Genomic DNA, 13,844 nt, shown 5'->3' with positions numbered 1-13,844 from the left:
TACAAATTCAGTAGTATAAAATGGGGAGTGACACACTTCTGAGATTCCTTCTGGTGAAAGGTAAGAACAGACTAATTAGAAATTACAAAGTAGAAAAGATTTCAGTATACTAATTTATCATGTCTGATCACAAGCCACCACAATGAGAAAGTTGCAAGCAAGAGAGAAGAATAATGCTAACTACAGGTCACTTGTGTCTCAGAGAATCTCCTCTAGACCAAGAATAGTACTTGTACCATTAATCCTACCAAAATCCAAACAGTGTAGTGTGCATAATTTCAGTCTACCATATTCAGAAAAGAACTGGAACAGAGATAGGAACCAGCATGATGGAAGGAAAACCAAAAATTTTTTACTGCTAAACATGAGGAAAACTTGGCACTAGGAGAGTGTGGTGAGACAAAAGCTGAAAATGGACAAGATTAACATCATTCAAGTGAAAAGCACCTGGCATGAAAAAATTATTTCAATCAACACAGTATGTTAGTACAAAACAAAGTGACTAATTTTAGTCAATTTATACCCAAGCAATGTTTTCAGGTCACTTCCCACTCATTAAGGGGCCCGGGAGAGTTTATATAAATTTGATCAGTTTGTGAAAGGAATTATGTGCTATAACAACTGTTGTAGTAGCAGTAGAGAGGACTTTCCAGTTCCTTTCCCTCTATTTCATATGTGATAGAAATACTAAGAGGGCTTATAGCTAGCCTTTAAAACCCCCAGTGCCTGATTTCCCTCTGGAAATGTAAATTCTTTTGAGGCCACATAGGATGTCTTACTTTCCTTCAGGATCTCAGAGGGCATTTAGAAACTCCTGAAACCAGGAGAATAGGAGGGAATGTAATATAGGTATGTATCTGGTGGCTCAGAAGCTAAAGCAGAAAACTTCACCAAAACTTCACAGACAAAAAAGCACAACAAAATTAAATGGTCAGGCATTAAACCTGAGTAATGAAAGCCTGGAGGTAATTCTAAACCAGTACAGACCACACAACAACTTTTGTCAGATTTTATTGCGGGGGAAAAAAAAAAAAGGGAGCATGGGCTGACTAAAGAACTGTAATTGTATCAATTATTTAGTTGAGTGATCTTTCCTATGTGGTAATTGCTAGAGAAAAAAATCTTACTACACATGAAGAAGAGAGAAAAGCTCGTCAGATGAAGTGTAACTTAAGTTGTCCCCACTAGTGGGAAATTGTAATACTGCATGATACCTGCAAGTGTCATTCTTATTACATTACTACAAAAACTATCACAGTGTAGAAAAAACATAAGGTGCATGAAGAGAAATTAAGAACCCTGCTTGAAAACAGAAATGGGATTACAATTGCAGAGCTTTTTCACAGCTTGCTCATCAATCACTTGATTGTAATGGATATTTGCTTTGCAGTGGAAACTACCTCTTCCATTAGATATTTATCTAAAATGACTTAGTATTGCATGGAAAGTTAATGGATTAAGACAGAACTTCATATGTTGGCTTTTTCATTAAAAACATCATTTAGTGAGCAGAACAATTCATGCTATGCAACAAGCAGCCACTTGACTGTTCTTTTTGTCACTATGAACAATATGGTGTTTTGGTGACACTTTTTTTTAACTGTAAATCATTCAAAACTTTTTCTACACAAAACTATTAAATTCTGACTTCCTAATAAATACATATCGTATTGTTTCCTGTGAAGAATTAGCATTACTAGTGTAAGAAATTAATAGCAAGATAATATTGCCTTTGAGCAGGATAGGAGTAAAGCTAAGGCATCTGGCATTAGGTTGCATAACCTTTAAAAAGCAAGTAAAAAAGGTATTTTCTGAGGTCTAACAACAGAGATGTTGCTTAATTATTACAGCTCCTAACTAGTCCAAGATTCAAAATTAGTGAACAAAGCCATCATTTAATTAACTAAATGATTAAACAAGTACATACAGCTGTTTATATTTTACATGAGAAAACATACAAAGCTTACTAAATGTGGCTTTTTACAATGACAACTCTAGTAGACTACCTTTTGTAGGTTTTTTACTGCCATACATACTGATATTCAACAAGCAACATAAAGAAAAAGATTATGAAGTTTCTCCTTCAGAGAAATAGAAGTAAGAATGAAAAATTGAATGCATCAGCCTTCATATAAGTACTACAAACACAGCACTGGTGAACAACAATTAAAAGCTCTTGCTTTGCCAAGGTATGAATACCTAAAGTACAGCTGAAAGAAAATGTAGGTCCCTGTACACAAATTTGTGAACTTTATGTGTTTATGACTACAAGGAGAATAATAATAAATGAACTGCAAATATTTAGCACTGGGATATTCAGCAGGGAAGAAATAAGCTCCAGCAAATATTAGATCTGTAGGAGCTTGTCCAACTAGGAAAGAAAATAGCTACAAATATCTTACATATAGATAAATCAGACTTAGCCATCAATCTCTTGGCTAATTGTCAAGTAACAACTTATTTTAATTATGGATTTGAGACACGTATTTTTAGATCTTCCATTAAAAAAACCAAAATCAAAACAAAAGAAAAACAATCTCTTTTGGGCAAGCAATAGCAGAGATAGATAGTACCCTAACCTGTGTCCTGGGCCTCCTCGATACCTTGCCCCTGGGATCAGAACAGGATCATCATCACTATCATCAGTTTCTTGGAGAGCTGAGGTCCTGGTAGAGGACTCATCTGGAGTTGCAAGCCCTGAGGATTCTGGGTGTGGCTGAGGTTCATCGTTTGCAGCAAGTGAATTGGCAGTGGATTCAGTACTTTGACTCAAAACTTCTTGATTCAGGCTTTTACCACTGGAGGCTTCTTCCTCTATGTTTCCAGAGACAGCATCAGCACTGGGGCCATTTTCTTCTGATTGGATTTCAGAATGCTCAGGACCAGGGTTATTTGATACAGCTAACAGAAGATGTTGGGGAAAATAAGTCACAGCATTAACAATTATAGCATATTTTAGAAGAAATAAATGGTCATAGAAGTTAAATTATGCATGCTGAGTTTATATTGGACATTTAATTCTTGATTCTCTACTTCTTCATATAACTACATGGTTAAAAGAGTACAAATACATACTTGCTTCTGCTGTCTCCACAGTTTCATCTGCAGTTTTCAGTTCTTCAGCACCTGCATCTTCTTTGTGAGCTCCTGAAGTAAACAACTTAATATTAAATCCCATTATTTCATTCAGATGCATACCTATATTGCAAACAAATCTAAACAATAGTAGCACTCCTTTATCAAGTGTATCAAAGCAATTCCCTCTAAAGTCCATGTCACTTTACTGAAACCTCTGCTACTAAAAGTCAGTATACATACAGTTTATCTAGTTGCTCAAGACAATGAACTAAGAAAGTACTTCTTTGCTCATTAATATACTTAATAACCTATGCTGTGAGAACTTTAGCTGCAAAAATAGCAGCTATATTACTTAATGGTTGGCAATTAATTGAGCAAGAAAATGACATGTAATAAAATACAGCAAAAGCTTGAAAGAAATGTAACAAAATACCTAGAACATATTTATGACTGCAGAGTGCAGTTCTATTTTTCAGTCCAAATGGGAGCAGAATATGTCCTTAAGGAAAAAGACTTAGGATTCCATAACTAATGACAAGATAAATCTGTTTATATTTATTTGCAGCTATCTCAGCTTGGTATCTTTTTCTTTCAATTATGGCTGTATTATGCCTTTCTATGCACATACATGGCGTTCCCATTATGTTCAATGGTAGTCATGAACATATAAGAGCAGAACTTTAACCTTAACAAACATAACAAAAACAATGCTGTATCTTACTTGTTTCTTCATCTGCAGGCCCTGACTCTCCTGAGGCTTTTGTTTTTACAGAGTCATCTTGGCCTTCAGTTTTGCAATGACTTCCACTCCCTCTAGAGCTTGAATTTGTGCTGCTCCTGGACACGTCATGTAAGAAAAACAAACAAACATCCCAACAAATTAAAAACAATCCGATTAGATAAGATCACTGCAATGGCACAGCCTGACCATCTTTCTCACTGTTATCTCACAATTCAATAGCTCTTGGCACCAACTAAGAACCCTTCGTATCAGTTTCAAAATTCTTTTATGTGCATTACCACTCACCCCACACTATGCCCATCACAGAACCCTGTTCTCTTTTTTTTTTTTTTCAACCTTTAAAGGAGTTCTTCCTTGCATTCCAAAATAGTGAGAGAACACAAAAAGGCTTTGCTCTCTTTCACTATTTGTACATTTTAAACATGTATAAATGAGCTGAGGTCTTATTAACACTATTACAAACTGTCAGCTGATGGCTAATACATAATATTTTCCTATTCAATTATAAAACTGATTCTGATAAGACTCTCCAGGTTCTTCCAGGTTCTTCACCATTAACTGCCATTCCTTTACCTTTTCAAAGTTTTTTTATTTCTCAAGATTTATTATGATCATGTGTTTGAGATTCATGTTTAGATAATTATTGCGGAACATCAATTTCTGTTTACAATAACAAAACTTATTCAGGAAATATGTAACATCGCTGTTCTGAATGTCATCTAAACTAATGGTTTTATATTGTCTAGAAAAGCTTTTATTTTAGGAAATGTAAAGCCTCCCTCCGGAGCTCTCCCATTCCCTCCTATCCTACAATCTGTGGCCTGAAACTTAGGCAACTGCTGGACAAAAGTGGAAACAAATATGGCTTATGACAATTATGGGCATGATTCCCAAGAATTCAGACTTTACTGTTACAAGGATCTTACCTGAGTAAGTGTTGTTATTTTATATGCTACATTGCTAGAAGCAGCACAAATCATGATTCATCCAGATTCTTGAGAACCTAGTCTAGACTCCAGTGGTTTTATTTTTTACATTAAATGAGAGCTTTTACCCATCTTGTAAATTTTTTAGCCCTTACAGTATTTCTTTTAAATCAAAATTTTTCAGTGTTGGTTCCAAATGAACAGACAAGAAAAATATATTAGACACCAACTCAAGTATTATTCCTATTTTGTGCCTCATACAATTCCTTTTACGAACTTACAGTTTAAGCACCAAGATTTTTTTTTTACTCTTAGAAATCTACTTTTTAGCTCAACAACTAGTGCTAATTTACATTTATATATTAATCTGTTTTAATTGTTATTTCAGTGTTATTTTTCACACCAGTAGTTGCATGAAGAGGATGGTTTTGAGAGAGTAAAATAACACCTTGTGCCTTTATTACATTAAGCCCTGCTACATGCTTCCATAGCAGGCTTTCTGTTTGCTCAGTTCTCTGCATAAACCTTCTTTGAACCTCTCCCAGTTTGAATCAGTTTTCTTGAAAGCATGATGAAAATTGCACATAGAATGCTAAATCACAAAGCAACTGGTCCCAGCTGGTGGTATCCAGAATCATACTTGCCTTCTAGTAGCTGCATTATATTGAGAAGGAAGTCACTGGTGGGTTCACATAGTCATCCATTTAATTTTCATGACACTCCCAAGTTTCAGATTACATTTGTCATTTGTCTTCAGCTGCACCCTACTTCTATTACTGCATTCTTCAGCACATTCTTTTTAGTCTCTAAACTGACAATGCCTTTCCACTTTGCCATTATAGGAAATCTTTCTTCCTATCACTAACCACACTACACTACTGACTACAAAAGCTCCATTAAGTTGGCTTACCATGACATTCTGTTTCCTTATTGATTTATCTGTCCTACCTTGAACAGAAGTTCAACACATAGCAAAGTATCAAATACTTTCTGGAAATGCAGTTAGTTTCTCTCTATTACAGTATACGTGTTCCTAGAACCCATTATTCTGTCAAAGAAGGTATTGAATCATGCACATTAAAATTCCCATAATTTTGGTTTATTTCCCAGGTACTGATTGTTTTAATATACCTTTCTATCAGAACTCTCCTAAAGCCTAAATATTGCTACCATTGAAAGATCATGTTTAGTCCTTCATTCTCCTTAGGTATTATATTTGATGTTTGTTATTCAAATAGTGCTAACAATTGGCCCATGAGATTTGTTAAAACACTTGCTACTAGACAGAATGCAGGCATGAAATTAAGTTTTAGTAGTTTTCACCTAGTCTTTACTTCCCCAATTACAGATTTTTGTAACATCATCTCCATTCTCTGTATGCTCTACGCTTTCTCAATATTGTTTTTGAGGCAGTTGTTAATTCAAATCTTCAGAATCCCTTATACCATTTACTGTTTTAAGTGCAAAATGCATTTTTCAAATTTTGCTTTAAAATAAATATAAAGTGTTTGTTTGATAAGATTTGTTTTCTATAATACAGTGGTAGGAATATTTTATTACATTAAAAAAGACACTAGAATAAATGGACAAAATACTCTGTTCCTCTTGTGAAATTTGCTGATCCTAAAACATTAAACAAAGATGACTCCAAATTAAAGAAATGTAATTAAAAGTGATAAAGTAAAACTAATTCTTTAAAAAGCTTCCTGGATTTGAGCAATAAATAGAAATACAGCCTGATACAATTGTTTGTATGTAAGTGTCACAGTATTTCAGATTCACATGGGAAAAGTTCTCCTTCTTGTGAAAACGCAGATCACTGTTTAAATGGTATCTAAGGTAAATGAGTGTTAGTGATATGTGCTAATCAATAACCAGTCAAAAACAAAACTAACTTCTTACCATTCATCAGTGAAGTCCAGTTTTATTGTGCTTGTAGTTGTTCCTTCTGTACTGTAGTGCAAACTTAAAACTGGTTCACCTGTTCCTGTTCGTGGCTTATCACTGTCTGTAAATATGGGGTTGATAAAAGTTTGGATGAGGATCAGTAAGATACATAAGGTGTTATATTTCTGAAGATTCATTAATTATCCTAACAATGGTCAAATGTGGTAATAATGTACAATGCCTATTTAAGATCTCTTACAATCTACACAAAAAGATCAAAAGTTTCAGCGAAAACACACTAAATTTGCAATGCTTTAAAAATGGCCTAAAATTATTTATAAGAGCAAACAAAGAAGATGCTGTCATTCAACAAGCAGGTAAATAAAATTACAGATGGCTATGTGTACACACAATATTACAATATTATCCTTTATAAGCAGATCATTTTTCTGTCAAGTATATTATTAATAAGAATATAAAATGTTTTTGGAAGTGATGTTCCATCTTTTTTGCCTCAATAAATACACAAATAATAATAATAAAAAAAGATCCAGATACAATCAGTGGTCTAGAAAAATCACCATCCCCTTTACTTTTTTTCCTACTTAGAACCCAGCCAACTACCAATATCCTTAAACCTGCTGGAAATTGTCAGATAGTTTTCAGTAAACCACTGTAAAGTCACATTTTGCGAGCTTTAAGTAATCTGAGAGATTTTTTAAAATTTCCATATTACAACAACTGTAAGCGGAAGGAGACTCCCTGCAAGACAAACTATTCACAAATTCTAAAAGCAACAGAGTGAATCACATTGAAAAGCACTGCAAGTCTGCCAAGCAACTGCTGCATATATAGTTTTAAGGATGTTCAGTGGGCTCCTTCAAAACAGAACTGCTCAATGACATCCATCCACCCACCACCCTTGGGTAAAAGTAACAGTCACTATCTGAATTTACATGCACAGCACAAATGCCATTAATTCTGAAGTTGGCCTTGGGCAATACTAAAAAGTTAATGGAAAGTATGGTCTGATTGAGCCTCACTACACGGGTGCTGTTCTCTCAGAATGCAGACAGGAGAGTTCACTGAGTATGAGGCACCTCTCAAGTGACCACTGAGTAGCCTAAGTGGTCTTGCTTTTAATGAATGATGAGCTTTTTATCTCGTGACTCTTTGGGAAAAAACATGTCATATTTCTTTGGTCTACAGAGTACAGAAATTTGACTATAAGTGCAGTATTGTCAGCAGGCTGACACTTCTATAATAAAGTAAAAGCTTCAGGTAAACATCTTTGGGTAAATATAAATTAAAGTCTATTATTTGATTCAAGCACAAACCTACAAATTCCCTCACTAAAATGGCTACTATTAAAACAGTAATGGCTACAATACTCCCACAGTATTTTTATTTTTTAAAAAACATTATTAGGTTTTAGAACCTATGAAGTAGCACATAAGAATTTGAAAACTTATGCTTGTATTTCTAACCTGCGAAGAGGCAGAAGCCCACTCACAGGATAAGAGCAATGATCAGCTGTTCCAAATAACTTTGCATATGTATTTCTACATATTCTGAAGTTAAATTAAAAACTAAAACACACCCACACACAAAGAAAAAAAAAAAAAGAAAAGAAAGGAAAACAAAAATTATGTGAAAGAGAATTAGCCAATTACAAGTATGAACTTAATCATACATTCTATGCAAATAAAAGCTCATAGACTCTCTAAAATGAAGTTTCCAGTTACCCTCTTGTTAGAGTGTAGTGAATCTAAAACTGATCAAAAGCAAGGTTTTCAATTCCTGAACTAAATAAGAAAATGAACAAATATAAGAAAATATTTAACAGGGGTACATATAGATATTTTGAACTAAACACGTGCTTTCTTCATTTTTGGCAACCTATCAGCAAGCATATTGCAGTTTAAAAATCTGTTCAAGCTTTGAACATCCCTTCCTAAGCAAGTACAAATACTAATCATTCCGACATAATGCACCAGTCATCAGGAGCTGGACACCAAAATAGTAAAAAACCACATAGCTGAAGAATTCTTTACCTTCCTTGTGATAGGTACAGACAAGACATATCTTTGAACTGGAACATAACAAGACATAACTTTGAACTTTACCCAGATAGATAAAGACAGACAAGTTACTGGCTTGAGTAGTTCAAGACAGCCACCTAACAACTGCTATACTGTAACTTGATGCTGCTATACAACATTTGCTCCAGCACAAATCTAATTAATGTCACTGACCAAAGTAACCAAACATTGCTGTCCTGTGATGAACCTAATGAATATTAGGCTTGTTTTATAAAGCTCAGATACTATTATCATAATTATCATAATTATCAGTGCTTTCCTGTCTTAAAATCTCAACATCAAAAAAACTTAATCAAGACTCTACTTTGACCATGCTTACAGTGAAAACTGCTCATATTTATTTCACACCCAAAGAGTGGGAAGAATTGCTATAGAGTTATCCAAAGAGAGCACTAGCTGAGAAATTAGTTTTACAAATTTAAGGAGATGGAGAGCTTTTAACTATATTTTATTACAGCTTTTTTTTTTTAAAAAAAATTCTACAATAACAGTTTGTAGCTACAGTTTGTATTGGGTCAGTTTCTTTTTTAAACTAGTTTTAGGGCATGAACTAAACAATAATAAGAACAGGAAACTTTCTAAAAAGACAGATGAGACAAGAATTTGATAATAAACTGCACAGAACTAGTAGAGTAGTTCACAATCTGACATTAAACTTACACTGCTAAAGAAAGCTAAATGGGAACCTCTGTGTTGAAAAGCTAATAAGGTTTGTCTAGCAGATAACTGAACATTCTTTTAGAGAAGCCACAAAATCCAGAAGTCACGAACTCTTTGTTTTCAAGAAGAAAAATGTAATACTGTTCTCTTTCACTACTGGGTTCATTCCATCAGGCCAGATCTACTTCACATTGATAAAAATGAAGGGAAGAAGAGGGAAAGTTGTACAGATTCTGTGATTTAGGGAAGAGCTATTGCCAGAACTATTAATATGATTGCAAGCTCTAGTAGGGTAATAACTGCTCCAAAAGAAAGCTGTAGCTTGTTGACACCTTTCTGGACTCTATTCCAAACTCCTTAAAAATACCTCGAAACTTTACTTAGCTTTTACAGCCAAACGCTTTATACTTTAAAGGTGGTAATCAACAACTTAAGAGTCTTATTTCACAAGCAACCCTTACCCTAGAAGAGATACTCTGATTGAATGGTCCATTCTACAGGTGTCTACAATAGGAAGACATAATTTAATCAAAAACTATTTTTTAAAAACACAAACCTGACAACTGAAAGTGATACCCCTCATACACATTTTTTTCCCTTAGAAAATGCACCTGTACCACTGTACCTCCACAAAGACAGGAGCTCTTAACTGTGAAGAGGTAAGTGCATAAAGACAGTTTACAGATTGCATTACCTAGCTGAATACAAATGCTTCCCTACTCACTCTTCTATTGGCAACCCCACAAGAAAAGGATAGGTGAATTTTTATGAAAAATTTCCAAAATAATTCCTACCTGGTACTAATCACCATCTCACGAGAAAATGGGCTATAGAGATTCTGAAGATAAGATTATATTCTGGGTGAAAACCAAAGAGAATTACTACTGAAGTACTTATGATTCAAAGACTAGAAAAATAAGTGGTGTCTTTCAGAAAATAGGAAACCCATGGGAAGGCTTAACCCATGAAAATTCATCAGAAGTAGCTGAGTTCAGAGGGAAGGGTGAAGATTCCTTTGTCTAGTGAGGAACGCTGAGCAACGTTACCCTGATACCAGTCAGTGTAAGGCACAACGATGTTTAAAAGGAAAACCAGCCTAACACACGGCCCAAGGCACAGAGTTTCTTTCTCTAGATGATTCTTGCACTAGTCAGAGGCAGTGCTGCACTTTACCGAAGGAGGCAGTACAGACCGCAAGTTAGTAGGAGCTAACCCTGCCATAGCTGACATACCGCTGTGTCCTGAGCAGCTCAAGTATCTAGGATGTGGCACTGTAAGAGATTATTTAACCCTTGCACTGACTTGCAAATATCTAGAAATGTCAGTAATCACGATGGCTTCTGTGTATGCAGGAAGCAGCAATAAGAACTATATATGCGTATACATATTCCACTTCAAAGTAAGGAAGGTAGTTCTCTGGCTCTTTGTTCATACCAGTGCCAGTAGTACCTTACAGTCATAGCATTGCCTTTCACCACAACAAATAGAACAGTCACCTTCCATTACTACAACCACAATTAAAAAACAAAACATAACATAGGAAAACAAAACAAAACCTTAAAATAAAGTATAGAACACTGTAATCCATTACCACTATAAACCATTTGGTACAAATGTGAATGACTTACAGCTTCTGCTGGACTGCCAGAATAATGGCATTATAAATTTATGTTTGAACTAAGTATCAAAATATCTTTAACCTTAGAAACAGTCTTAAAACATAGATGCCAAAAAAAGCACCTGGCCCAACAGAAGATAGCTGATTCAGTACAACTTTATAAAACAACTTTTCTGTTTTCCCATATTGTAGCACTTTTAAGAACCTCAGCAAACACATAGGCTTTCTATGTTTATTCTAGTCTCATCAAATAATGCTTTATTCCAAGTTCATAACAGAGAGCATAACTTTGCCACTAATTAGAAGCAAGTTTTCCAGCTAAACCTGACTATCAGTGTAGACCACTGAACCATTATTAACTAGCAAATTACACATGGAACTTTAATGCTATTTCATCATAAAATATAATTCCACAAAATGAATTTGTCAATATAAAACAGTGTGTTTTTTTCCAATATTCTGGCATCCTAAAATAAACCATAATCCCAGCAGTTACCAAGCAAACTATTCAGAAATGGGATTTTAAAACAGCATTCTAGTTCAGAATGTGAAACAAGATGAAACAGCCAGCTCTTTTGTGGGATTTGAGCTCTTAAATCTCTACAAAGGCTTTGATATGGAAGTAAGCATAATGCAGAGTGTATGGAAATCTATTTTTAAATTACCATCTATCACTCATTAATTATTCATGCATAAATATTCACTAAAGATGACATTGGTTCAGCTGGAATAAGGTCACCTATGGCCCACTTCACTGCTCACAAAAAAGTGAAGACTGACAATAGATGGGCATAGAGAAAGTTCACACGTGTTCTTTCTACCACCAACCCATAGGGCATCTGCAGAAAAACACTACTACTTGTTTAGAGGAAAGGACAATGGGTAATAGGTAAGATGCACCTAGCTGCAATAGGTGCTCTCGAGTTACTCAAAATGTGCATGTGTAACAAACCTTTTTTGCACATCTCTTTTGCACAAGATAAATCATTTTGGCCTTAAATGATTTAAAGTTACTTCAGTCTTGACATTTGCACTTTGATCAAAGAACCACCATTCAGAAAAAGACTGCTTAAAGAATTAGTTTTGCTTTGCATTTAAAAAAATATTCCAAATGTCTGCAGAGTACATAAGATATTTACTGTACCTATAGTGACCACATTAAGAATTCAGCATAGGATGGCTTTTGAAAACAACAATCAACCTTACTTTGTTACTTGTATAGAGAATTAAATAATTAATGAGTTTCCAGCAGATCTGCTTACAGAATTCTACTTTATGTAGATGAACAGCATTTTTAGACTGTTTATCATTATGAAAGGCAATTTTAAAAGGCAGCATTGCAATCAACTATGGCTGGGTATAGCGCATTTCCTGTCACACGCACCCTGTTGCTCATCAAGTGACATGGATCCAAGCTGTTTGTTAACCACAGAAGAAGGAGAATCTGAAACAAAAACGAGATTTCAACTTAAAACATAAGCAGCAGAGAACTGCACAGCAATGTCATGATCATAGGTTAGTTTAAAATAAAAAATAAAAAGCAGCAACACAAGGAAGCTTCAGTTTTGTTTTATAAGCAGCCAGCCATATTGCATTTTCTAGGCATGACAGAAGCAAAGCCACTTGCTTTGAATCAGTGTGTATTTCTTTAGGTAGTCACTGAATAACCTGAAGCTTGCTGACATGTCAGTATTAAAAATGCCTGTCCATTACCAAAGTTTTTACTATGTTCTTAAAATTTCTAACATGTCAGGAAAAACACTGGAGAGTCATGACTCCTAAAGCCTTTGCTCCAATTACCACATGATACTGGTGTTTCAAACCCTCTGCTAAGTGTAAATTTCAGAATATTTATACTACAACATAAAACACTCAGTGGCATATCAGTATCTTCAATATTTATACCTATGAGCATAAAATGTAACAGATGAGACTGTTTACACACATAACAGCATATAAACTGTTTTTAAAATGTTAAGGCACCAAAATACACCCCATCCGTGACAGCCTGATAATTCTGCATTCCTAGATGCTACGCTTCTGAAACACTGATGACTGAGACCGTGTTCCTGACTTTATCACAGTACCATACCAGTCGGTCTTAAAAAAATATTCATCTAATCACAGGAAAAAAAAAATATTAAAACAAAACAAAAACAAAACACAAAAACCCCCAGCAGTTGAGCGCATTTTCTTCCACTGGACACTACCAGTTAATAACCATCACCAGCTCTGCATTCATTGTGCAAATGACAGATGCAACGTTCAATGTCTTCTGTGACTGTTTTCCCTGTCACCTCTGAAGATCAGATCATACTTTTGTATTATCATAAAATGATCTGATGTACATAAACTAGTGAAGTATTTCAAAGATACAGGCTAGGCAACCATATCTTGGTTCCATTTGTTAATCTTCTGTTATAATGTTATTTCAAATAACATTATAATGTTATTTTAAACATTTAACATTATAATGTTATTTTAAAAGGATTTAATATCCTATATTATACACTGAGCCATAGTCTGGCAACATCAAAGCTGCTAAAGGAATTTTAACATAAAGTGAAATCCTATACAAGGAAAGGAATGAAGTAACATACTCACTTCTACAGGAAACTCATTTCCAGGTTTGGGCCAGAATCACTAGTGTGACCTATTTTGTAGTACAGCCGTAAAACCTGCTCAGTTGACAAAGCTGTTGTAAACATAAATCCTCACATTATACTCCATCCTCAGGCATTGGTGCTAGAATCACAGTCTGTTCCTTCATTACACTGAAATATTGCACAGGGGAGGAGGAGTGAAGAACAAAGACCAGAAGAGTCTGAGGC

The 13,844-nt window shown here is 34.8% G+C and overlaps 1 protein-coding gene across 3 annotated transcripts in view; it reads right to left on the bottom strand.

Annotated features, from left to right (window-relative positions):
- Positions 1-13,844, bottom strand: part of DCAF6 (DDB1 and CUL4 associated factor 6) — an 85,919-nt gene that overhangs the window by 22,051 nt on the left and 50,024 nt on the right. For 2 of the 3 annotated variants that reach the window (XM_071756738.1, XM_071756744.1), the window contains 5 exons: positions 12,398-12,457; positions 6,649-6,754; positions 3,800-3,915; positions 3,076-3,147; positions 2,580-2,901 (listed from right to left, as the gene is read on the bottom strand). In XM_071756738.1, the coding sequence (XP_071612839.1) occupies positions 2,580-2,901; positions 3,076-3,147; positions 3,800-3,915; positions 6,649-6,754; positions 12,398-12,457 (676 nt within the window). The remainder of the gene's footprint in view (positions 1-2,579; positions 2,902-3,075; positions 3,148-3,799; positions 3,916-6,648; positions 6,755-12,397; positions 12,458-13,844) is intronic. The other variant, XM_071756748.1, reaches the window with a different exon arrangement.

The sequence above is a fragment of the Heliangelus exortis genome, chromosome 1 (genome assembly GCF_036169615.1).
Source record: "Heliangelus exortis chromosome 1, bHelExo1.hap1, whole genome shotgun sequence".
In the NCBI taxonomy this organism is placed as follows: Eukaryota; Metazoa; Chordata; class Aves; order Apodiformes; family Trochilidae; genus Heliangelus; species Heliangelus exortis.
Note: the sequence above shows the minus strand (reverse complement) of the source record. Positions and strands in the feature narration are given on the sequence as shown.